General features: G+C 44.8%; 1 protein-coding gene across 2 annotated transcripts; it reads right to left on the bottom strand.

Annotated features, from left to right (window-relative positions):
- Positions 1–119: 119 nt before the first annotated feature.
- Positions 120–24,071, bottom strand: gas2l3 (growth arrest-specific 2 like 3). 2 transcript variants are annotated; one of them, XM_070992646.1, is made up of 9 exons: positions 23,930–24,071; positions 13,041–13,096; positions 7,586–7,772; positions 6,432–6,550; positions 5,792–5,933; positions 4,437–4,500; positions 4,198–4,339; positions 3,140–3,244; positions 120–2,734 (listed from the first exon to the last, which is right to left on the bottom strand). In XM_070992646.1, exons 2-9 carry the CDS (start codon positions 13,062–13,064, stop codon positions 1,373–1,375), a joined length of 2,145 nt encoding a protein of 714 aa, XP_070848747.1. In that variant the 5' UTR covers positions 13,065–13,096; positions 23,930–24,071; the 3' UTR covers positions 120–1,372. The 2 variants fall into 2 exon arrangements, with proteins under 2 accessions (XP_070848747.1, XP_070848746.1); XM_070992645.1 differs by lacking the exon at positions 23,930–24,071 and adding an exon at positions 15,090–15,217.
- Positions 24,072–27,301: the final 3,230 nt, after the last annotated feature.

Raw genomic sequence — 27,301 nt, 5'->3', positions numbered from 1 at the left:
AGAGCCTTTTCAGGCTTTAGAGTGAAAACAAATCCTGTAAAAACATTTGGAGCACCAACGTGCAACAGCAAACCGAGTTAAATAAGACAAACGCCACAGAGCCAGGGTGAGCTTTAAAACACTTGTCCATTTATTAATCAAGATGACAAAAAGGTAGCCGGAACAAGGACACAATCAACAGAATCAACATTCAAATTCTGACAAACACAGCGGTTTCTGTAAAGTGCCAAACAAGAACAAAGCCTCACTGATAATATATACACACACTGAATACGCACACACACTCACATACACAAACACCACATACAAAACTAGATTTTTAATACACGTAAAAATTAGAAACCATATAAAAAACAAAGTCTACACCGAGTAGATTCTGCTCTAAAATGACTTTGGCCGCTGGAGGGCCTCGAGTGTTTCCTGCTCAAAAGAAAAGAGGCGTTTGATCAGTAGTTCATCTGCGACTCCGGCTTTTCTCTGAGACGCCAAAGTCATGAGTGCTCGTACACACTGTGCAATTTCATCAGTAAAAACCATTAAACCCCCCCCCCACCACCCCCGATCATCTGATACATTCTAATGCCGCTCAGAAACGGGAGATTTCTGACGAAGGCACGCGACAGGAAGGTCCGTTCCTGATGGCGCTTTGTCTGGCGCCATCAGCGGAAACCGTCCACCTAGATATCATTTATACAAAAAAAAAAAAAAAAAATCACATCCACCAGTGGAATGCATGTTCTCACTGGGGAGCAAAAAACTCATCAGAAACCACCATTAGTGTTCCAGTTGTATCACTGAACTCCAGAAATGTCACAACTTTGGTAACCTGTTGAGAAAACAGGACTCAGAAGCTGCTTCGCCATGAACACCAACTCCTGCAAATCCTCACATAAGTGCATTGAGCTGAACTGTGGCTGTGTCCTGTGATACTGTGCTGATCTAAAAAAGCTCTGAGGTTAGTGTCTGAACACGGGTTTTCTACTAGATTCTATCATTAGATCTTTAAAAGGTCGGTTGACGCATAATCTGTCACGGCTGGGCGCGTGATGAAGGTGAAGCTGTAAACATTGTGCAAGTTTTAGTGTTGACCAGGTAACATGGAGATGACCTCTCAAAGAAGACCACGAAATCATCACAAAGACATACAAAGCATGACATCTTTGACCTTTTTGGATTAAAAAAAATAAAATAAAAGACTATTAAATAACATACAAAACCGACAAACAAAAATATATTTGAAGAGAAAAGGTCAAACATGAGAACCTTTTGATGTGGATTAGAGACTAGATTTGTTGGAAGAGTCTGAGCTGGTTTGTAAGAAGCTATGTGGGACCAGCCTGCTGGCTTTGGGAAGTCCTCAGAGGCCGAGCTGCTACGTCTTCTGCCTCCTCCGACTGTTCATTTCAAAATAAGGGTCCCCGCTTTTGCTCTTACACTGTGGGACCTTCTTGCTGACACTGGGCTCCGTCTTATTAGCTTTGATGTTGGGGCTGGTTTTCTGCAGGACTTGTACTGGAGCTGGTTCGGGTTTTAGAGCTGACTTCCCACTGATGGGGTTAGTGGTGGCTGCTTGCTTTCTCCCCACCCTCTGTGTTGTGGCCGGTGTTTTCTGATTGGTTTTGCTGGCGGGAGAAGGGCCTGTGTTGCCCCCTGGGACCCGCCCGGGGACAGCAGTAGTACCGCGTGGAGGGGCGGCAGCCGCCTTGACCGGGGCCGGCCCCTTGGCTTTGGCTGTGACCTCTTTGCTCTTCGGCAGGGAGGAGGCGGGTTTTGGCAGCGCCGGAGAGGCTGTCCGTGAGCTGGGGGTGGGGGTCCTGGTTTGGGGAGTTGTTGCTGCAGCTTTTGTGGCTGTCCGGGCCCGCCTGGCCACCTCCAGGCGGAGGCGCGAAGCTGGGGAGCCGGGGCGGCGCTGTGCAAGGCGAGAGCGCTGGCTGGCCCCTGATGGGGGCCGGGCATCTTTAGGGGCGGGTGCCCGTCCTGGTGCGGTGACGGGGCGAGGCACAGAGGTGGCAGTGGGGGAGGTGCAGGGGCTGGAGGGTTTGGGGCATTTGGAGGACGGCTCGGGGCAGACAGGGCTCCTGGGCTGAGAGGCGGGGCCGCGTGGTGACGGTCTGAGCCTCAGATTGGAGGCAGGCCTTGGATCTGCAGGGGCAGCTGACGGAGCTGAGGATGGAGTCAGAGCTCTGCGAGGGGTCTGCACACCCTGACACCCCGGGCTGGACGCCTGTTTGGAGGAGCTCCCCACAGGTGTGGAGGGCAGCGAGGAGGAGCCTTTGGTGGTGATGGGCAGGGGCAGCTGGGTGGGCTTCCTGGGGGAGGACTGCGTCCCCTGGAGGTTCTTCTTGATTGTGGTGGCAGAACCTTTTCTGGGCAGCGTAGGCGTGCAGGCCGGGGAGGCGGCGTAGGACCGACACGTCTGACCGGCCACGGTCACACATGCCGGCTTACAGGCCGAGCCGGACGAAGAGGAAGAGGAGGAGGTGGAGGAGGAAGAGGAGGCAGAGGAGGGCATGAGGTTGTTGACGGCGGCGAGGGGGTCCATGTCAGGAGGAGGGGGCTGAGTGGCGTTGCCATGGTGACCTCCCAGGGCAGGGGGGCCTTTCTGAAAGGCCAGGATCTTCTGCTCCAGAGTGGTGAACTGCAGAACTCGCAGAGGGTCATATTTCATGAGGAAGCCACGCAGTGTGTCCCAGCCGCCACCGACACGCACCATCACGTGTTTACCATGAAGCATCTGTGGAGCGACAAAATCACTCGGTCACTGAATTTCCCCAAAGAAAGACACATTTGGTTTGATCGAGAGAAGAACATTCACAGATCTTTACAGACTGTCAAAAATCCATCAGTGACATTCCAGGGAGCTCCTAAAATAGCTGCTGCAGATCTATAAAAACACACATCTGCCCTGAGGCTTGGCAATGCGGACATTGGCGTAATTGTGATGTAATTGCAGAACGCCATTCGCCACTATTGGGTAACGAGCTTACGTGTATCCAGCCACAGCCTCCTCTGCAACACTGACATGTGAAATCAGTGTATTTCACAAGCTGTGGCTCCTGTGAATCTGGATTCCTGACGTGAAGTGAGCCAACAAGAGTCTGCTGCCACTGCAGAGTGTGTGTGTGTTCACAGCACTCACCCGAATAAACAGGGTCTTGTCTCCCAGTCTGTAGCGTCCCTCTGACAGGTACTCAATGGAAACCCTGTTGGAGCAGTTGCAGGGTGGGTCGTCCATGCCGTGCTCCTACAACGGATAATAGAGGACTATAAGGTGGCCATATTGATAGTCTCATTGCAGCAATATGGGACACTCTTTGTAAAGAATATGATTAATGTTGACAGTTGGAAGATAATTTGTCACTTCAGAGGGCTGAAAAACAAAGCAATACATGTAAGGACATACAGCTTTTGTGGCTGGATAAGTGAGGAATGATGTAATTACAATGTTAAAATGTCTCTTCATGGTGATGAAGACTTACTTGACTTAAATAACTTCCTGCTACAAACGCCAGCTGATAGATGCTTTTATCCAAACTGCCTTCCACTTCAATGAATGCGGTTATTTTTAGCCCAGCTGTCTGCTCTGGGAATAAAACCCACAACCCCGACAGTGTTGGAGCCTCGTTTTGGCCGCTGGGGAATAAACCCACCCCGCATCAGAAGTGATTTCTAACCGCAGCTGATGGAGGAGCCTCTGCGCTGTGAGAGAGGCGGAGTGTTTGTACTACTTCACCAACGGCGAGTTGTTCGCTGCGTGCGCTTATGGCTGTATGACGGCACGGATCTGTGTGAGAGCGAGTCACTGGGCGCCGGCAGAGCGTCACGTGGTCGGCCGTGATGTGTCATATACCCTGTGGGGCGCCAGCGAAGCGGCAACAGTCTTGGCTCGGCTTCAACTGGGTCGCACATGTACCACCTATGTGAGGCTAACGTGATCAGCTGCAGCCCTTTACAGCAGCAGCTCTCTTTTTGCTTATTTACGTAAACACCGTCGTCTAGACTGAGCTTAGATGACAGCTCACCGACAACATCGCACGTGTTCTGGTGGAGGTGACTTGAAAAGCTGGAGAAGAGGAGGGCCTGTTCTCGTGCCACGCTTCCTGCCTCCAGGGGGAAGAGGTTCATGTTCGGTCTGTTTTAAAAACACCGCCGTGTTCATTTCCTGTTCATATGTTCCAGCTGTCAGTCAGAACTCACCCCCGGCTGGTAGAGGCCGCCGTGCTGACAGCACACGCTGAAGGTCTTGACGGCCGGAGGCGGCTCCTCTGTCATCAGCAGAGTCTCCTCCAGCTCTATCTCCTTCTCCAGCTTCACCAGCACGGGAGGCTCCACGCCGTACCTGAGGAGCACACGGCAGAGCTTACACCTCCGGCACCGAAATGTAAAATATGATGATTCATGTGAGGCTGCGTCTTCTTCTGTTCTCAAGGACTTACTTGGAGACGATGCGGCCGATCTCCAGCAGACAGAGGCAAACCTGCCGAGGCTCCTTGTGCAGCACTGAGACGCAAAACACAACAATGAACAGACGACTAAGAAATAATGTGAAGAAGCAGCTGCCATGTCTGTTTTCTTTAGAGACGGAACAGGACAGAGAAGATGTTACATTCCAAAACGTGACATGATGAGCACATGACATAGAGCTAATTATTCCCCGAGGTTGTTTGGTGATTCATACAGATGAGAGGAGACGCTTGGAGTGAAGAGTGCAACTTTAAAGCCACACAAGGATATTAATGACACAAAAATATCTTAAAGAATTCGTTAAATCTGTTTCCACTCTTGGAACAGCAGGTGTGCGGCTTTCTTTCTAAATCGCTCCAATCCGTTCTTTTGAAGAGCCATTACTTGTAATGAAGTAATCCCCCACACAGAGTACTCAGGGTGATTGCTCTCCACAACAGATCCTATTAAACCATTGAGAAGAAAGGCTTAAACAACAGAGCTCCGTTAAGTTATCAGGAGCTTACAATCGCAGTCTGTTTCTCACTGCTAAACATCCTCAGTATGAAGTGTGGAGTTCATAATGTTCACGCTTGCTGACGTTCATGGCGACTTTGTTTCTTTCCACCTGTCTGGCATCATTTCTCTTCCTCGTCCATCTTATCATCTTATTCCCACTACAAACAGCTAAGCGTTCCAAATCATATGGGTGGATCAGGTGGCTAAATAAATCTACCTCAGAGTAAATATTTAAGAGAACTCCTTAAGTGTTTGTTTGCTCTTGCACAGGACCTTTGGTGCCTTATTTTTGCTTGCTCTCAACTTCCTTTTGGCCAGATTTTTAAACAGTCTTGGACAAAACTCATGCTTGCTAAAGAAATAAAAGCTCAGGAGGAAAAATAGACTTTTTTTTCCCCCAATAGTCAGACACTGGCCAAGCACACACAGGAACTCATCATGATACCACAAACAGAGATTTTGCTGCACTTCGATCTCCTGGAATAAAAGATTTACCAGACGATTAAGGTGTTATTCTGAAACAAAGCACTTGCTTCATGCCACCTTCACTCTGATTTTTTTTAACTGGCTTTTTAAGAAGCAGGATTCTGGCAAACTTTAACAGGTTACTGTGGGTTCTTGCGTTACAACAACCGAGATTCATGTGTACACAGCCAAGTCCTATCAGCCAAAAACAATGTTCTTGGTTTCTAAAACTCAAAGGTCACATTTACTCAGAAGCAGGTGGCTGGATTTTAACAGTTAAAGGGAGAGCAGCATATTCAAAATGCAGAGAGAAAGGATACATTTAATCGAGAGCTGATTTAGTGATATCTGCTGTGGCTCTTACCGAGGCCCTCTGACTCAAACAGGTAGGTCTCCTCCACACCGATGTGGCGACACCAGGCCAGGAAGTTGGCAGTGTTGTCGCGGGCGAAGAAGGAACCTGGAGAGGCGTCCCGCTTACATGCAACCTTCCTTGTGGGGAAGAGCTGTCAGGAACAATAAAATTCTATGAGACCTCATCATCATGAAAATTAGTGTGGGCACCCTGTTAGCTCAGAGGGTATTGAGACAAAGTCTTGCCTGTTAACACTGAAGACATCACACTAAGGCCAGGCAGTAATTTTACCATTTAAGCAAGTTGTTTGCATTTGTGAACGCTGAAAATATCCATGTACAGTATAATATTCTACTCCTCCTGCTGTACATTCATTCTTGGCTGTAAACAGGAATTGTGTGTATTAGCTGTGGCAGGAAAATATCTCAGTACAAATAGAAATTCAGAACAGGTCAAGTGTATGAAAACCGTTGGATAAAAAGGCAGAGCTCCACCTCACAGCTCCTGAGAGTTAACAGGAAACTGAAAGCACGAGACTTGTCCGTACTGTGACCTGCAGAGCTCTCCCCAAACATCCCCCATGTGCGAGCATGAAAGCCGCCCTTTGGACGATCGTCCGAGCTATTTTCATCGCTGCTGTGTGACTCACCTTGCAGAGTGCGGAGGGGCAGCTCTGGGCGATCTTAGTCTGCAGCACACCGATAAGTTGGCAGAGCTTCACGCCGTTATTCAGCTCCTCCATGAAAAACTCGGCTCTCACCTCCTCCTCTGAAAAAATGAAAAGGGTTTAAAGACATGTAGCACCATGCAGATTATCCTTCTTTTTCATCTGCAGCAGCCCTTCACTTCACTTTCTCAAGTGAAGGTCAAAATCTCCAATACAAATAAATACAATTACAGCTCAGATTTAGCACAAATTCTCTGCTCCATAAGCACAGACTTTTTTTGTGGAACCTTAAAAAACACTTCACATTGACAGTTCAACAGAAGACTCTCCTACAAACTCCTTAAGCACTCATGATGCTCCCACGACCCTTTATTGTAAATCACCGCCCTGAGAAACTCAACAAAGGCCATGTGAACTGAATTTGCATTGGGAACAAAATCCACAATAGCTATAACACAAAGTGACTAAAGATTTCTTCACAAAGGTTCATTTTCCACGTAACAACAGACGAGCCTCGAGGCTTGAAACTTTATCCGCTGCATGTGCACTATCCGGCCCCTCAGGACCGACTATTAGATGGGTCAAACAGTTTCAAAAGTCTAAAAACGGGGTTTATAGGTCACTGCGGTCACAGTACCAATAACTCACGGGGAGCATTTAGTACCTGCCCACATTCCTCGTGACAAAAACTGAACTGTCTGCGTCTTAAAAACGGTTTCACCACTCAACAATAGAGTCAGTTTCCAGTCAGCTTCAGTTTCCTCACTGCTCCATTGTATTGGAACGGACAATAGATGTCAGTATAATGGATGAAATGAGGGATTTTGTGCCACTCCTGTTTCTGTGGTTTGTTCAGGCCCAGTTGGAAATAACAGCATCTAAATCCAATTACATGGGAGACCCGTGTCAATTGTGCCTCAGTAGTTTCCTAACCTCCAGCCTCCAGGGGCAAACTGGTAGCATGCGGCTATACAAACAGGTTTGGACACATTTTCTCTGTTGTGTATATCCATGTGACCATATTACAGGAAAATACAACACAACAGATGGAGAAAAGTAAGCCAATGATGAATGATGTGATACCAAAAAGACAAAACCACTAGAGCAGTACTTCTCCGCTGACACGCAGCACTTACCCAGCATGCCGGTGAGCCAGATGGCCAGATCCTCCTGCATGGGAACCAGGGTGGCCTCATGTCGCACTGCCAGCCACTGGTCATACTGGAAGACGTCTGCGAGGCCAGGCCCGTGCCGCTGTGCTAACGGGCTGCGAGGGCTCCTTGGGCTCAGCAGCGGGGCATCGAACTTCTCGCCAAACCATACCTGAGGACGAGAGGAGGTGAAAGTGGACGGATGATTCAATGGCAGATTTCCATCCATGTTGACAGAAACAAAGTTAGACAGTTGAACTTTTGTGGACGAAAGCATTTGTAACCTTTTGTATATGCACTCAAAATCAAGGTTTTCTAGGTATCTGGGAAGATGATATATTTAATACGGTCTACATCATCTCCTTGTATGACTCAAAGGATCAGACACACAAACAGAAAGCCAGACAGAATGTTATAACAGATTAGTGAGGCTGCCCATTTATTGAGACATCTGCCTAATCTGATCTGAGTGCTACTCTCTCAGTTAGTCATGGTTTTAAGACATTCAACTTTAAAGGGACAGCAACGTTCTGGGAGATACACTTGTCAGCTTTCTTGCGTTGCCAGATTGATGCCAATTTCAAATCTTTACATGAAATGTAATGCTTAGCTTAGCATTAAGACAGGAAACAGGGAGTTTGTCCTTCTTTTTTCATGCTTGATCCCAAACTTGGACATAACGTATATAAAGTGTATTTCCTAAAATATTGCTTTTAAAATGTTCCTCAGAGTGAGACATGTTCATTGTCTTTCTAGAAACATTTGCTGATAAAATTACCACTCTAATTACTGCAGGAGTGTCAGAGAGAGTAAAGTTTAATACTCAAAAATACTTTTATTTTCTTTGCAAACCTGCTTCAGGACTCACGTTTGCTTTGGTTAATTAATCAAGGAAAACAAAAACACCAATGTTATCTCTTCAGTGAGGCATTTGTGAGATAAGCCTGAGCTTGTCTTCAAAAAACTGTACGCCAAGTGTCAACAAACCTATCTAAATGTTTTTTTTGGAAACACTTCCTTATGGATTGCTTTTTAACCCTGAAGGTAGGTTAGCAGTTTCTCCACAGACAACGCACTGGCATTATCATACTCTAGTTAACATTCAGCCTGCCGCTGTGAGAATATCAGAGGAATTTTAGTAACCCATCCATGCAGAGAGAAGGCGTCAGGGGTGCCGTCGTGCCACGCTTCACTTCTACGCTCTGCTGGAGTTCGCGGCATGCTCTGACGCTGCACACAGCGCTGCAGCTCGGCCTGGTAACCACTGTGGTTTGCAGCAACCACAGCCTCAGATCCAGCTCTGCAACAGCGTGGGTCATATTTTGCAAGTCTTTCATCGTCCACTGAGAGACAGCTTTTCAGTTTTTAATTTCTCCCTTGTTTTAAAACCAAAAAGGAAAGACGGAGACCACTGAATGCTGCTGCACTTGACTGCTTAAATGGGTGTCGAGCATGAGTTCATAGTCCAGGGCTCAGTGCCTGGAGCGAGCCGCTCATCCCGGCTCTTGACACTGATGTCCCAGCATATCCGGCTCTGCTGTCACACCCCCCCCTTTCCATTTCCACCTCTCTCATACTTCATTTCTGCACTGATAATTCACTACGGCGCTGATATAGAAGGAGAGATGGAGAATAATCCTATGCAGCCTGAGTGTTGTTGGTTTCACATTCTCCAACTACCTTAATGAAATCCTTCAGTTAGACATACTTTCAGAAAAAAGATGAACAAAATAACAAATGGCCTTTTAGAACTGATTTTAGAGTAACCCAACACACTTCTATTCCTCAAAAGTGCCTGTAATTCAGATTTACATTGACGTTGTTTTGTTTTCACTGTTTCAATTGTTGGCAGGCAGCAGGAGGGGTGATCTAGAAACCAGCAGCAGATGTGCACTGTGATGACTTGTCCAGACATTACATAACTCACTTCTGGATGACCCCCACCCCCTCACCCCTCCCTCTTTCCAGTTTGTTGACATCTGTATAAGATACAGCCTTTAATCTTCGTATCCGTCATATGTCGTCGTGTAATAATGGGACATTGCTTCCACTGTGGCAAAGGGGTTGTTGTGCTTAAAACAAGGCCGAGTCTTGTTGAGGCCTTCAGTTCATTGTGTTTGTTGGGCCTTCAAACAGGAAACCTTCTGGTCAGTCGAACAGTGAGGCTCTCACACAGCGAGGCACTTCTGATGATGCTCTGAGCGTCCCTGAACAACAGTGCTCAGGTCACTGACTTTTATAGCCCAGTATTGGTCAAGCTCCAAAAACACTGCGTCCTACAGTTCCCATAATGCAGCTCAACTGCATCTTTCACAGGTTGAGTAGCACTCCTCATGACAAGTAAACTGAACCTCGTGTAAAAATCAGTCAACTTCAGGTAAATGACTCATTTTACTAATTTAATTCACTGTGTAATTTGATTGGTGGGTGAACCTTTGAGGCCCCTATAGTTAATTCAGTGTTAGGATAAGAGACATGCAAACAAATGCTTCCACTGAACACCAAAATGCTTGTCATAAGAAAGTGTTGCATTGTTTTTTTGTTCCACGCTCGTCCCCATCAGGCTGACCTTTGAACTCTAAGGGGGGAGCACATGTGTGGTTCTGAGGAATAGGTGCTTAAAAAACAAAAGATAAAGTGTGAAAAACACCTGCTGCTCAAAAATGAAAAGCTTACATCACTTCAGGAAGGGATGGGAAGACCCCCCACCCCCACCCTGACCCCCCGACTTACACACACACAAACAGTTGTACATACACACTCTTTACATAACTCAGTGCAGAAGGGTAGGTGGCCTGTGGCGCTCTACGTGTTCACAACAACATATGTGTATTTCTTAACATCCAGCTAATTAGAAAATAAGGCAGCGTAGTGTAATGTTCAGAAGTTACGTAAAAGATGTTGTGCTGTTTAGCTGAACAGTGGGATAATCCCCCTCGTACTGTCACCTGACTGCATACAGGTTCACCGTGAGCGTTCAGGATTTAAAGCAGCCTTGTGTTGGAAATTAAACTCTGCACTGAGTGTCGAGAAAGTCGCAGCTAATCTAGTTTTCTTTCACCACCTCTGTCCTCATTAGGAGCTGGAATGTGGGTTGGTAATCCTGGTAAGAATCGCAGCATACTGAGCAGTTTGTGCCTGTATGTTTACCATTTTCGCTTTAGGAATTTATCTGATGCTCTTAACCTGAGCCACTTACAGCAAGGGCGACTAAACTCCATGAAACAATAGTAGACTATGATACTCTACTTATTTTAAGAGTAGAGACATTTTGATCATGTTCAATCATACCAGAACACTTCCACTCCTTTAATAAATGTAGTATTTCTTCCCATCTTTGCATTTACTTCTCTACTCCTGGTTTTTAAACTTCCCATGGGCTGGCTGTTGACCATTGACCTTTCAGGATCATAACTAAACCCAGAGCTGTTTGGTTTGGCCAGGCTGAACTAATGAGGTCACGCTGCTCTTTTCGAACACTAAAAGAGCGACTTGGGCATTCTGTTTGCTCACTTTCATCTCAGATATTTGCAAAGCTGGGAAAAAAAGACAACGTAGCCTTGGTTTTAATGAGGAATTTTAGGAGCTAGCAATTTTTGGGGAGATGAGGTGGGCTTTTTGAGCACGGCTCCTCCAAAGGCTGACTTATTTAACTGTGGACAATCAATGACAATCTTCCTTGGAGGTTCTGTTGAGGTTTAATAAGTGTCTCTCTTGTCTGCTCGGCTGTAGAAACACAGAAACAACTCCAAGAGTAATAGCGTTGCTCTGTGTCAATACGTTTGCAACCACATTAGCCATATAAACCTTTTTAAGTGATAATATGTCAGTCTTGTGTTTACAACTTGTTCAATCTCCCCTACTGTAGGAACTATTCTCCCACTGAAAGAAATGAAATCATGCCTTCCTAACCCTGCTCAATGATGTTCATCTGACCCCTATTACTCCAGTGAGTTTGCTATCTGTTTTCAGCATTGCAGAGACCAGGTTTTAACCCCAAAGCTACAATTTTGTGGCTTTTTGTGGCACAAAAGATTTCTCAGATTTGTTCAAACATCCAAAGCACAAGACCCAAAACCTGCAGACATTAGATTTTACAATGGCTGTTTTTACTGTTGCATTAATAGATGTGCACATATGTTACTTATACTTCCATGAGTGAATGCATTTTCAGCATGGGTGAACGGAGCAGTCAGAGTGTGACCAGTTATCAGATGTGACTGTGCTCTACATGGGCAGTGAAGCTCTGAGCTGAGCTCTGGAAGTAGCTGCAGTGTTACAGTCTCTGCAGCATCCCCACAGTGTGACATGGATCAATATCCTCACAGGGTGCCTTTGATAGCACGCTAAATCATCACCTCTTCAGCGTTCTACAAACACATATGAATATACTAAACATGCCCACACGATGACAGACAAATTGAACTATTATATTGAATTTGCTCCATGTCTTTTATAGAGGTGCCAATTAGAAACCACCACTGTTGTTGTCTCTGCTCTTTGTCATTGAATGAGAAAAGAATAAAGAAAAAAACCTCAATAAATGAAACAGGAATTGTCCTTGAACTACTCTTCCCCTTGAAATGAAGCAGCAGTGAACATAAGGCAGCCTACAAAGATAATGCACCATATAAATCTAAATATATAAAACCCTCTAATTAGCACCATCATTAGAGGTAATCTGGTGCATCTGAGGCTGGAGCATTTAACCACAGTTCATCAGCAGCTCTTGGGAAGCTTTTCAGAGCCTTGTCAACACATGGGCATCAGTCTGAGAGGTTTCCTGCCACATGTTATGTGTACAGCACTGGGATACATATTTTGTGCATCTACATTCCAAGACGGGTGGTGAGAGCCAGGACTTTCCAAACCAGACGACAGAGAAAAGCCCTCCTCAACAAGGTGCTGCCATGTGACAAATCTGTAACATGATACGTTTGTTGTTTTGGGTTTTGGGATAGCTGGCACTTGGTTGCTGGGAGGGGAAGGGAAAAAGTGTTGCACATTCCACCCACTCCTCCTAAAAAATGTGCAGAGAAACTCCTCGGGGTTCGAGTAGTGGAACGTCAGACATGCATAACAACAACAAGACGGCATGCTGTAACACAGGTGGGCTCGCCGCAGCTGTTCAGTGGGAGACAGATGTCTGCAGTTCCTTATTTAATTTGAATAGCTCTTGCACAGTCTGGGGAATTTTTTCCCCAATTTGGCACAGATAGTGTTGGTGACTCACTGCTTGGCCACTACGAATGGTACTAACTGACCTAAAGAGGGTGCTATAGTAAGTACTCAAAGTCAGGTTCAGTACTGAGGCAGTTTGAATTTGAGACTTGAAACTGGGCACAGACATGTGGCTACAATTGCTAAATGATGGATTGCAGGACCACAATTCCCCTCAATCAAAGTACATTTAATCCTCTCTAGATGGTGATGTGCCTACCTGGATGCCAGTCTGCACAGCCATGACTGCGATCACAGATGAGTCACTTCTTCATTCTGTGGAAAGATGAAAAAGACATGATCAGAAACTCAAATCGTACTTCTACCACGCAGCATTTCAGAGAGTGTGAATAAGACGTTCAGGTGGCCGCTGCCTCTGGGTCTCTGAAAAATGCTTATCAAGGCGCACATGGTATCTGATTATGGGCTAGTCAGGCAGTTTTTTTGCTTTCTTGTTACGAGTTAGAGGAGAAGATCAATACCACTCTCATGTCTGCGCTGTAAGTGGAGCCCGTCGGCATTTAGCTTGGCTGATGATAAAAGTCGAGAAGCAGGGAGAAATGAAGGAGTTATATATTGTAACTATTTGTTGGTGAACAACAGCCCGAAGCAATGGCTACCACAAGTCTTGTCATCACCCTGAGGCTGCCAGACCACCAGCAGAAATGCTGAGCGGATGGATTAACTGTTTGTCAAGAAACACTTCCAACACTTCCTAACTCCCTCATAGACCTCAAACTGATCTCTTCTCTTTGTTTACAGACTAAATTAATGAGGCACAACATGTGAATTAGTGAATTTAGAGGTGCTGGCTGGCAGATTTTTGAGAGAGCCAGGCTAGCCTTTTCCCTGTCAAGCTAAGTTGATCGCACCCAGTGCTAGCTTCCAAACTTGGAGCTAATGAGAAGTACCAATCTTCACATCCAACTCTCAACAAGAAAGCAATAACAAAATATCGAAGTATTCCTTTAAAAGAAAACTGCAACATCGACATTCACTGGACCGAGGAAAAGTAAGGCAAGGCATTTTTTTATACAGTATTTCAGTTCAAGTAAACTGACTGTGCTTTACATCATAAAGCATGCACAAACATCCAGTCACCCAGGGATAGATCACATGATGTTAAATCTACAACACAATCTAGATTTCCATAACAGTATTCTTATGCAACTGTATACAACATTTTCTTTCTATTGGTTTACTTCTATATGTTTGCAGTGAGTCATTAACTTTAATGACAGCTAAGTTAGGTCAGTAAGAGATTCCTGCTGTTGGTAACTAAATATGTTTGGTTCATCATCCAGCCCTACACGAAAACCTTCTGACTCTAGGGATGAGAGAGAGACGTGAGAAAACCCTGTGAATGACCTGCTAGCTTAACTGGTTCCACACAATTTTAAGCTTCATTCATTGATTATCCCATCAAGTCTATTCAGTCTTTTAAACTAATTTTACACATGCAGCTCTTTTATCCACAGTACACATCAGCCCTCACTATCAATGGGATTCCTCTACAAGAAGCCTCCTCTGTCTGCAGAGTAGACAGTCCAGTTTTCTTCCATTTCACTGTGTAATGAGTGTGTAATCAGTTTTACAAGACAAGCAGTACTAGAACAACATAACAAAGCAAAGTTTAACCGGATATAAGCTGCAAACAGGCACCAAGGATGCTGCGAACAGCCCTCTGGGCAAAAACCAGCCGGGATGTTGATGTTTCTCTTTGAGTTGTTCTACATCAGAGTTTCTCACGAGGAAGTGATGGGGTTAGTCTGAGTGCTCCTCTTTGCCCTTTCCCACACAGGATGTGAAGGATTACTCTGATGCTCTACTATCCCCGAGGGTGTGCGTTTGACAAAGAGAGGCAGTGTGGGTGGGGGGAGAAAGCAATCACAAGCACATAGATCGTAATAACACTGATAATTTGCTCAACACAGCTGAGGCAATAGACCCCACCACCACTACCCCACCTTCGCCCACAGACAAACAGATATCACCTCACCAAAGTGGGTTTGTGAAACTTCTAGACATATGCGGTTTTTCTGATGTCATCATGCACAGAGTGATGAAACCGACGAGGAACGGAAATATCTAGAAATGCCTCCACAACCACAAACACTAAAACCACATCCTCAGCTGTTCATCAAAGGCCCGCCTGAGAGTGCTGCGTCCAGACATCCGATACCAAAACTACAGCTCGGGGGAGAGAAGATGCAAGTCAGCAGCCAAGGACGGGACGGGACAGGAAGGATGACAACACATGACAACCTACCTCAGAGCAAAAACAGTACGGTACCGAGTGAGGAAACTGCACCAAAGAAGTCCGATCAGCCTCAAAAGCACATCCTCGTCACGACCCTGCGATACGCTGACTGCTGTCCAGCCAGAGCGACTCCTGCCTCTGTGGTTCCACGAGTGAGCGGGGAGGGAAGGGCTGCGAGAGCATGACAGGGAGGGAGGATGGATGGGAGGAGGAGGAGGCGCAAAAGGAGAGCCCTGACTAATGAAGTGGCTACGCTTCACTAAGCCCTGACAGCCCCCCTGCTTCCCCCCAACAATCCTGTCACGGCGGGACCCTCTCACAAAGCCTCCATTGTTTTGTTAGCTTGCCACCCTCCATACACACACGCACACACACACACACACACACACACGCGTGTGCACACACCTCCTCCTCCTCATCTCCAAACCAGCAGCCAAACCAGGAACTCCCCAACCAGGATGCGATGAAATGGAATGAGATGGAATAGGGGAGATGAGGTGGGGGGTTACCTCCATTTCCTTTCATCCCCCCACCTCCCTCTAGTCCCACCAGAGCACTCCCAACTGCCCAGACCAGCACTCAGCAGAAAGTTTGTAGTGGGAAGCAGGAAACCAGTGAGTGCAGAACTTTGTTGCTCTGGTTGTTTTTTGATGGTTGTGGGTGTCGATGTAGGTGTCAAGAGAGCTGACACCTGCACCGATGTGGAAAGTGTCTCCACGAATTTGCCTTGGAGAGAGAGCAAACTCCAAGAAAGCAAAGAACAGAACACATGACGTCATTTAACAGACTCTGATGCACAGATGTTGGTTTTCCACAGCTGTTCCAACAAGCTCTGTTCTAATGGCTAATGGCTATCTCACATTGACTGAGCTAGAGTATTTTTAAGGCAAGGCTAGCTGACCTGTGGTACGTACAGTATATCCATCCCTTCATTCTTGTATTCTCTCACTTTGAGAACAAACTGTACTTTCATGCTGGCCAAAAAAACACTAACATCTGTCTTTTGTCTTCAAAAGGGAAAGGGCATTCATTCCTGAGTCAAAAGACTCCGCAGAAGTCATGGGTATTTACTGGCAGCTGATGCAGTGATGGAAACAGAACACCTGGGTGGACACACTAATTTTCGCCCCTTTTGTGGTGCAATTCAATGACTAGCATTGAAGTTCCAGTTGTTGGCGTGTAAATAGCCAGGAACATTATGCATGCACAATAATTTTGGTGAAAAAGTACATATGGCATGAGTCCTGGGGCACAAAATCATGCACAAGACTGAATACTGATAAACAAAAATAAGAAAATCCCTGAAATTAGCCTGAAGTCTTCGGTGTGCCCTTGATGTTTGGTCAAACACAACCGCACAAACTCTCTACACATGGTGTAATTTGATGATCAAACCACTGAAATTAAGAATGAAAGCACAACATGTACTGAGGGATTCCTTGGGCTCCTAAAAATTCAGTGACAGTTTTTATCGCGTATGAATTCAAAAGAATGTTTTTTGAAAAGGAATGAGGATGGAAATATCATTGATCATAAAATGTGGTATGGAGGCCAAGCCAGAGAGGATTTCAAAGGGTCAGTGAAGTCCTTCAAAGCCATGTCCCCGAGGCTACAAAGCAGAAAAACCAGAAACAGTGACGCAATGACGACATTTAGGATTTCAGAGGAGGAAAACAACCCATAATGGCTCTGCTTCTTTTCAGCACACAGGCGTTCGTGAAGGGTCACACACAACAGCACAGGACAAAGGGCAAATCTTTGGCTCTGGACTCCAGTTGTGTGCATCTGGGGCCTCAGCAGAGCCTGAGAGCGTGGCTCCCTACAGGGACCAAAGGCACCCACACACAGTCAAATGTCAAGCACAGAGGAGGGCGAGAGAATCGAAGCCAAAGAGGGGAGGCGAAGACAAAACATGTTTTATAGTGGTGGGGAACTTGGGAGTGGCACGCTGGAAAGGGCAGGGCTCGACACTGAGCGCTACCACGCACATTCCCCAACGGCTGCTGGGAGGAAACACGTGCGACAATGCTGGCACTCTTCTGCCGTCCATCTGTAATGTAACGTTTCCTCCGCAGCCCTGAGAGTTATTGTGATTATGTTCTTAGATTCCTCTGGGGCCAAATATGCAGCTGAGCCTCTTTGTGAATCAACTTACATCGCTGATTGTCGAACTCATGATGAACAAGCTGTGCTTCGTATGTGCAGTGTGATTTTTGGAATTCTGGAAAAGCCCCGTTCACAGAACAGAGCGGGTATTTACAGCTTTCCATGATTCCCAGTTCTCCATTCAGATTACTGAAACATTAGCCTGTGTTCTGGTGAAGCCATTCTTCTGTTTCAAAAGCAACATGGGGATTAACTGAGTAAATGAGGCACAGAAACCTGGTACACAAAAGACCCCGGTCAGGTTTGGGCTGAACACCCTGTATTTCTTGTTATGAGTGAAATAAAAGCTTTGTCGCAGGTTTTATCCCCTCAGGAAAACTGCTATTTCCAGATTGAATGGACTCAACCACTTTTTAAGCTTTAACTTCAGATGGCGTTTCCAGATGCTCCACATGTAAAGGCAATGCACTGTTACACATATATGCAATGCAGATTTCAGATACTGTGGAATATTAAGACTCTATAATGATTGTAACTGCATTCTGCTTACAATTCAAGATCATTTTAAATTCAATGGCCACATACATTAACAGAGAAAAATAATAAATTTCATAATGACTGAATAATTTGTCTTAATGCACCCAGATGTTTTTAAACACATCTTCAACTTATGCAATCAAACCACCAAGATTCATTTAGCTTCAACTTTTCTCATTAAGAGGCCTATTTTCTCCTTATAGTGGCCAGCACATGATCCACATCCTATCAGGAAAAGGTGCTGAATGAATTGAGTGAATTGCTTTTATCTGGGTACAAATGAGCAGTGTAATATATCTATTAAAGGAAAGGGATCTAGTCCGAGCTTCCTGAGCTAAACATAGATGCTGTGTGTGTTTTGATGAGGGTGGGGGTGAGACATCTGTCCGCGTGTTCCTCGAGTAGGTCGCCTATCTCTCTGGTCGCAGCTAGTAATCATTTAAGAGGATCAGCGCTATTCCAGACAGCAGAGCGCATCCACCTCCACGGCGCTCCGTCACCACAACACACAGAGCACGTGGCGCACGCATGCAGCCCGTGGGATTCCGGCGGTGCATGCGAGCACCCGTGCATAAGTGCAAAAAAGCAATGAGAATGCATTATGTAATGAGTTAAAAGTAGAACGTCAGGCAGTGATGTCCTTTTGATTTTCCATTGTGAGTGGGAATCAAGGTTGAGGGAATAAAGCACACAAGATAAAAAAAATAAAACCAACATTGGCCATGTGCAGTTTTAAGGACCCCCAGGGGTCTTTAATGTGCGAATGTGATTTTTTTTTTTTTTTATTTCATGATTTAATTCCTTGGACATTAGCACTATTAGAGCATGATGTTCCGCTGTAACCACTAACTCTGAGCCTGGAGGTTCAGCCATCCAAATGAACTTGCAGATGGAATAACATTTCGGCATCACAAATTTCTCCTGATGTCTCATCTTTTACCTGAAAGCTAATTTCTTTGGAGTGCCCCATTACTAAATCAAAACCAACTTAAAAGCACGGCCGCACAGCATAGCGCCTGGCAAGGTATGCAGAGCTAAAAAGTAAGCAGAGTTTTTACTTTTTTCTCTCAAGCTGTCTTTTCTCATTCTTCAGACCATGAGAGCCCTCATGGAGAGACTGAAAGTGTACATCGTTATCCCCATCTGACCGCCTCATCACGCCTCAACCCTCTCCGTGGTGGCAGGCTCTTGACCCCTTGTTTCTAGCATACCCCAGCCTGTAGGCACAACGTCATATAATTTACATCTGACAGGATTCTGCTGGACGCACTGTTGAGATTTCTGATGTGAAAAAGAAGCCTTATTTTTGACGTTTAATTCGATAACTCGAGCAGACAGAATAGGGTGAGTGATATCTTTGTGTGTGCGTGTTTCCTCAGTAGCCGCGGTGTGAGGTGGCTGCAGGCCAGTGAACCTCCTGCGCCATTCCCCTTCCCTGCAGTGCAAAAGGGTTCTGCTGGACCCAACTTCCCCCTGGAGAATACCAACTCCTCCTCTATTAAACCCCTTCCTGCTGAGCCCTTTGTGTCTGGACTTAATTACCCTGTCGGAGGAGCGTTTCATTTAGAGCCCAGCTTCCCCCTTTTCATTACAGATGGGGCCTGACTGTATTGTGTTGAGAGGGAAATTTATTCGGTTGTGGAGAATGAAAAAGTAAATAAACGTCAACGGTCTGTTGTCAAACTGAGCCAACATCTTCAATGAAACTTTACTTTCTAAAGCAATTCAGTCCATCCTGGTCCTGTACAAGCTTGCTCATCATGGTTTTCCATGGTAAAAGACTATCCTCCTTTCAAGCAGGATTAAAACCTTTCTTGGCCTCCTTCCACTTGTTGGAGTGGTCTTTCCTTAGAGGTGAGACAGTGTGGGTAAAGTCCATCTTAAAGGCTTGAATGAGTGGGAGCCACCTGCCAATCCCATTTTGATTTGTTTATGGTAATCCACAGCTCACCACACGCCACCGGGTCTTCTTCGGGATTTCAAAGCCCCTCAGTGCTGACTCAGGATCAGGCTTCCTGCTTGCTTTCCACAACCTTGACCGGCAGACGAATGGATCCAAGCTGATTCCAGGTCGGTAAAAGGAGGCTTCAGTTTGAAGCACACCACCTCTTGTGTGTGAGCTTCCACACACAAGAGTGTGTGGAAGCTGTGTGGTAGTGTGTGAGCTTCCACACAAGATTGTCAACACAATCAGCTATATATCATAATAAAAACACAGGCAAAACACTTGGGAAAATGTGTCAAATCCAATGATGGATTAATGAAACAAATCTGTGGTCTCTGCTGCTCTTAGGAGAAGATGCTAACCTTAAATATCAGGGTTTCTCACAGTGCTGTGTAAGTTACAAGAGGCAAACTGAACACCACTTCTAAGCTGACCTGACAGAGATTCTTCCCCATATTTCAAATCTTGAAACAGCAACAACATAAACAAACAACATGTGTCAGTTTTGACCAAAACAACATCCAAACAGTGACTCCAATGTTTAACAGGAGCTTAGGGAGGTGAGTCAGTCTGCTCTATGCAGCATGTTTTCCAAGTTTAGCTGTTTAGAAAAAGCTATGAAGGAATGGGCTGTGTGATGTGGTCAGGTGACGCATCGAATGCACTGTTTTGGTTGAATTTTGGAGACATATTTTTTTGATTTTGACTGAGAACATTACTACATGGAGCTACAGCCAAACCACAACAAGACAGCTCTCTGATGGAGTTCCAACATGGCACCGGTTTGTGCCAACTGCAAAGCCTGAGCCGACAGTTAAAACACTTTCATTTTCAGAGTCATCTTCCTCATTTCAAATGCCCTCCCTACATGATGTCAGCTGTCAGTTGACTGTGTCAATTGGCAGCGGGCAACACACACAGGCACAACATCCTTTAGCATGCAGTTGGCCTGGCAAGATGCCCACTTTGAGCCGTTTCTGCTGACCTCTCTCACACGCTCACACGCACGCACGCACACACTCGCACCTAACTCCAATGACATCATTGCTTCAGCTGCAGGACAGGCGTCCAGCAGCAGCCGGCGGTTTGAAATACCCGAGCACACTACCAAATCAGCTTGACCGTTGATCTTTCCTCTGCCGTTATTTGAAAAAAAAGCAGCTGACGATTATTCCATAATGAACAGAATTGTATCACGGGTTCATTAAATTAATTAGGAGCATCAGGGAGGTACCAACGGTTGCAGAAACCTTTGGATTTCAAACCTGCCAGGCCGTCATAATTGGTGTCTCCTACTATAAACATACCAGTGAGAACACAGTTTGCGAAGCACAGCTGGGCTCCTCTTTGACTGTCACCATATGAAGTTAATCATGTTAACTCTATTTTCTCTAAGAACTCTTTGCATGAGATACTTTCATTTCAGTCACACCAAAAAATAATCTTATTCTGCGCCCAAAAGCTCTGTCAATAATTAAAGATTTTGGATTGGAATATCTAATTTCCAAACACACAACCCCAGTGCTGCTGTCTAACAGACTTTATCAGTCACTTCAGATAAGCCTCTGTAGTCCAAACAGCCACGTCTCCCCTTCCCTACTCTCCAAAGAGGGTCAGGTCAAGGAGACGTGAAAGGTCGAGGGGTCATCGAGCTCAGCCTAATTAGCCACGTTTGTTTGTCACATAATAATCCTAGGGAGGGGCGTAGGATTTAAAAACTGGGGGACCTTTCACCTTAATCAGCTTCATCAGTGCCAAGACGTCGTGGGAGAAACCTGCGCTCCCCTAAATCTTCAAGATGTCTTTAACAAACTGATAATAAACAAAGGAAAATCGAAATTACACTTAACCCTCAAACTGATTAAAATCTGTAAAACTGTATTCACATAACGACTTGTAGCATTAAAATAATATGCAGATTACTCCGTTCGATCACATAAATGTTACCAATCCAAACCACCTTCTATGACTAGTGAATGATGTCAGCCTTACTGGTCAACTATTTACAGTATATACATACATCCACCTACAGAATAACCAACCCGCTTTTACGCATACAGCCACCCATGACCCCCCAACCCCACCCAATTCCCCTCCTGTAAGCTGTATCCTAAATAAATGAGGGGTAATCCAAGATTTCATTATCATCTCCATTGTGTCCACACACGCAGCATCGTAGCCCATATGGGCCCACGTGCATTTTTAACTCATTAAGCCTCCTTTGTCTCATCTGGTGTGTGTGTGTGTGTGTGTGTGTGTGTGTGTGTGTCCTCAGTCTTAACTTCTTTCGGGGGCCTTGGCAGGCCCGAACTGCGAGGCCTGATGCCAAAGATCAAGCAGATGGTGATTATGAAGATAGCTGGAAATGGGGTTGCTACTCATGTGTACGCTCATTCATTGAGAGCTGGGCAGTGACAGCTTTGTCTGAAACAGAGTGATGCTCTGTAGTGCCAGTGATCTGGTGACAGTTCTACAGTCTAAAAGGACAACAACAGTGAGCACCAACTGGTAAACAAAAGTCTCATCTACTCAAAAGTAAATAATTTATTGGCTCATAAACTGTCCATAGCTCTCAATGTCTAATATACTTTCTGTGGCAGGAGAGAAACCAGACTGACAGCATGATTTACTTGGGATAATAAGAATAACAACAGTGCCTCTATCAGTGGGGATGGACACGTTCTCCGTTGCAGCTTCACTGAGTGTGATGGTGGCTGGTAAGACATGAGGGTTTTGCTAGAAACATCTGGTTTAAAGCAGCTTCAAGTAACACTTTCACACAGGGAGCACATTTAACTGATCACTGACTCTAATCTTACTGCAGCATGATACCAGTCAATTTCCCAATAGCTGAGTGGGTCAAGCCAGCAGGGTCAGCCTACCCATCAGCTGATTGGTGTTCGTTTCAATAGAGATGATGGAAATTATTGGATGGGGTGTTGATTAGATACATCAGTGTCAGATGAACAGCATGTGAGGATGAATAATAATGCCACGCCTGCTCTCATTCATCCCCTTCCTTTTTCTAGAGCCATAGTTACATCACATTCAGTGTAATGTTGTCAAAGTATAATCCATGCACGGGAAATCACAGTGGAAAAATTCATTCACAGCCATAATCACAAGAAGCCTGGTGCTGAATCACCACCCCCACATCTCTTAATAGCTCATACAGAGGAAGGAAATGGCTGTTCAGTCTGATTGTCAGGCTAAATCATAGGGTCAAGTAAAGAAATCTTGCTGGAGAGGACAAAAATAAATATGACCATGAACTCATCTGCAGCATCTGAGGTGCAGAGGGTGAGGGTCTTTCCCAAGTGCAACCCTCTTTGCAGGAAGCACCTGCTGAGCCTTTACTTCCTCCAACAGGAAACCAGAACTACCACATGTACAAGACATCACATTAATGGATTCTCCTCCATTGTCCTGGCACAACAGGTAGCCAGACAGTGTGCGCTTTGATCCAAAAACAGCAGCATGAGCGCCTTTAATGCGCAGGAGAGGGAATTTCACTCTCTACCTGACCTGCTCTTCTTAATGAACTCCTCACAAACACTTAATCCTACCATCAAGCCACTGCAACCTCACATTATCATCATGCAGCACCCCAGAATAGACTCCCAAGTTAGATATCCACCAGGAAACTACTGATCCTCTTACCTATTTATTCCCACCAATCAAGACCAAAGGTGTGTGTGTGTGTGTGTGTGTGTGTGTGTGTGTGTGTGTGTGTGTGTGTGTGTGTGTGTGTGGTCCAGGCTGAGAGCTGTTGTTTCTTTCTCAGCACAAACACGCACAGACCTGTCAACGGCAATTACCTGCCGTTATGTAACAGTGAAGGCTGACATAGATGGAAATTGAGTTAAAATGCTCCCTTGTCGTTTAAAAGTGACCGTGTGAAAAGGAACGTGGTTTATTTAACAAATTGGTCATAAAAACAAGCACAGGCTTCAGGTGAAAGTTAATGGCGACTTTAAGCTAGCTGTGTTAAAGACGTTTCGGGAAATAAAAACAGAATACTTCATTTCAGTTAAACTAGAAATATTGAGTTATATCTGGACTCCTGGCAGCTTGTCTAAACACCTCTGTTTAAAGCCTTAAAAACACACTGGGCTTCAGTTATATGCAGTGATAACGGTATTTTTCCAGTGTTTTTGCTAACTTAACTAACACGAGCAGCTTCCACGAGGCTCCCTCACGGATTTTGGGGAGAAACCAGAGAAAAACCTCTGCACCGGCGAAAACTTTCGGATAAACTTACCCCGTTAATTCCCCTCCAAGATGCAGTAAAAGTTTCAGACTTGCCAGAAATACTGAAGAGTCCAGAATCTTCCAGCAGAGACAAAGTCCGGGCAGTTTGTGTTCATTTAACGCGTTTTTCCTCGTGGAAATCTTGAGGTGGTTCTCCAGTTACTCATGTTCTCCACTGCTGTGTGTTTGTGGGGCAGCGGTGTTCGAACCAGCCAATCAGAGCGCTCGGTCCGCTGGGGGCGGGGTCACGGGCTCACCTGAGTGTCATTTTACTGATGATGATGAAAACCAGAGTGGAGCTGTAAAATATGTCTGCATAAAATTATGAGAGTGTCTTAAGTTTTACAATAAGGTTGAAAATTATTATTTTTATTTTATTTTTTTTCCTCTTATTTTCTTAATGGCATGTTTCAGAAACCCACTCCAGAAAATGCCACAGGGCCATATGATTTTCATCTGCTCTCTATCCGTGATCTATGTTGACAGTGCTTTTCATGTAGCAACACTCCAAATTCCCAAATAAGTCGAAATAAGTTTGGAATTCTGTTGTTAGACCTCTCTTTCTGACACCAAGCATAAGAAGCTTTGAAATTTAGAGACATCATAGCAGATATTTCACACGTTTTACACATATTCGAAGTAATGATAATGCTTTATGTTTATTTCTGTATTTTTTTCCACCTTCATCAAATGTTCCATTTGTAGCAAAAGGAGCTAGCACTTTGACAGTTTTCTATATACACTGGGTTTTTTATCAATATCAACAAAACGCAGGCGTCAGCCCACTTTGACATCCATTTGACAGGACTGCTGTTAAAAGCAATGCATGTGCAACCACGGACCTGGTGCTTGGCGACCCCTGAAAACAGTGACACCCCTGCTTGACAGATATGCATTGATACCGACATCCATATAAACATCGCTGAGCCAACACTGGCCTGCTTCATGTTTAACAATGAGGACGATGAGTATCTTGACATCCAGCTATCTCTCCAGGGGCTATTCAGAACTGTCCCGTCTCGTGAGGGAGAAGGAGGACAGGTTTGTGTGGAGCTTGAGCCGCACCCTGGCCATTGTAGAGTGAAACCATGGCAGCCTCCACTTCAACTTTTTTGTTATAAATACTTCAGGAAACAGCCAGTCTTCCAGCTGCCATTCAGCCCCCCTGCCAGCTGACCCTTTCAAGCTCCCTGAAACTAGATATTGTTCTATTGTGGACGACTAAGGAAACACAGACAACTACACACAGTTAACAGAAACTTTCTTGAAAAAACAGAAACTCACACTTTCTTTCTTTCTTTTTTAATTTTTTCATGCTGCAACATTGGACTATATCGGTGTGCTGGTTAAAATTTCAGTTGAGTGAACTGCAGGTTTTCTTCTACAAACACCTCACTGATACACTATTAATCAGTAACATCGAATCAATGTTGCCTTTCTGAGTGCTCCCTCCCCCATCCCGTCATTTCAGAATCAACAGACTAATAGAGTCGGTCAACACTGGAATAAAATGAAACTCAACTTTATTTATTTATAGGCTGCATAAAGTCACAATTCACTCAGTTCAGAGCAAAGCATGTTCATTCCTTCCAAGTATCACCCAAAATCTGATACTGGATGTCCCCATACTGCTTTTTTTCAGGCTTACGTTGAGTTTGTGTCATATTAGAGTTATTGTAATGAAGTTTCTGACTCGTGAATCTTGTTCACGTTAACATCTCAGTCATAATTATGACTGGGAATGTTTCCTGAAAGCTTTCATGTAACCAGCTTTGCAGTTAAATACACAGAAGTGCCTTAAAACCAAACAAAGAGGGACTACACGTCAGCCAAAGTCTGTCATTCAATGTAATTAACCCTAAATTTTCTGAACATAGTGCAATCAACTCTGTAATCATACAACTATCTTGAGCTATCCAATTACATGAACACTTGCTGTTAACATGGAGATGTCAACCATCAGTCCCATGAGACGTGAACCCAGCAGTACAAGAGGGTGTCTATGGGTGATGTCCTTTTCTTAGCACATTCAACCAGGATGGTTATTGCAGCTTGTGGTCAATATTCATTTCTACTTCTTTTGTTTTGACAGACAAGACTGAAACATAGAATCCATCACTTCAGATGAAGGAAGAAAGAGCTGGCAGACACTCAGAATGTGCTTCTTATCAGTCCTTCATAATTACGATATGGTCAATCTAATAGCAGATATTTGGACATTTCATCAGATAAATAGCACAGGCGCAATTAACACCATTAATAATGGCTGCATTCTATATGAGTGTGCCAGTGGCAGGCCCCTGCAATTGTGCTATTTAATGAAGTGGAGCCATGAATAATGGCATCAGTTACACCTACTGTATGCATTTCATGTTAAAACAAGTCCAACTGCCATGTCTGCCTGCAAAAGATTCAATGGTAGTTCATAGTAATGGCACTCATGTCGACAACTTGCATCAAAAAGCGTCAGTATAGTATAAAAAGTCCTGAAAAGTAAAGAATAAACAATACAAAGTAAAGGAGCCTTCATCACTGAGTGATATGGTGTTTTCTATGTAAAACTACAGCAACTGACAAAAGGTGTGAGCATAAAGTCCAAATCCAACCTCTACACTACTGCCACCTAGTGATGAAAATGGACAAACACAGCTTGACATGTCACAGCAGGAAAAGTACAAGTTTAAATAATAAAATGAGTGATGGCCACGACTTGATGACCGCTTTATTACAATTACTGATAAAAAGAACATTTAAAATGACAGCAGGAAAAAAAATCAAGAACATACGTACATAAATATATATATATATATATATATATTTAAAGAATGATTTTAAATTTCTGATTGATCTCATTCACAAACAAACGGAGGTGTGACTGAACTGACTTTTTTCTGGAAGTCTCTGAGAACTTATCATGAAGGACAGTAAAGAAAAGGAATATTTTGTCTCTACATGCATTTTTGAGACCCACAATTAGTTCTAGTTAATTCACCAGGCAAAAAGCACAATCCCCTCTTCTGCACAGTGACAGGGTAAGATCTTTATATTCAAGAGAAACACAGAGCCAACAGACAATGCTGCCGCTGATCCACACTGTCCTCTGCAGAGGACTCAGATGAAGATTTGTTCTGCAGCCTCCTCCACATTTAATAGAAAGGCCATACAGAAACTGTGCTCAAGCTGTGAGAGGATCTGAAAATATAGACATGTCACATAAAGGTCACGAATCACCACAACACAGCCAGGACAGGCTGCCAGCCTCCCGTGGAATCATACTGGTTCAAGGGAATTTGCTGCCACTCAAATCCATGACATTAAATCGGTGTTTCATACAAACAAACCTCAAAGATCCCATCCAGACATGCTTTGAGACATGTAACAA

This window comes from Chaetodon trifascialis, chromosome 22 (assembly GCF_039877785.1).
Source record: "Chaetodon trifascialis isolate fChaTrf1 chromosome 22, fChaTrf1.hap1, whole genome shotgun sequence".
In the NCBI taxonomy this organism is placed as follows: domain Eukaryota; kingdom Metazoa; phylum Chordata; class Actinopteri; order Chaetodontiformes; family Chaetodontidae; genus Chaetodon; species Chaetodon trifascialis.
This window is presented reverse-complemented; position numbering and strand designations above follow the sequence as displayed.

Excerpts from the sequence above, each read along its gene's own strand:
- gas2l3 (XM_070992646.1), bottom strand. The coding sequence starts at position 13,064 with ATGGCTGTGCAGACTGGCATCCAG. Across the intron at positions 7,773-13,040 it reads CTGTGCAGACTGGCATCCAG|GTATGGTTTGGCGAGAAGTT; the intron begins GTAGGCACATCA and ends TCTCGTCCTCAG. Across the intron at positions 3,245-4,197 it reads GCGGCCTCTACCAGCCGGGG|GAGCACGGCATGGACGACCC; the intron begins GTGAGTTCTGAC and ends TATCCGTTGTAG.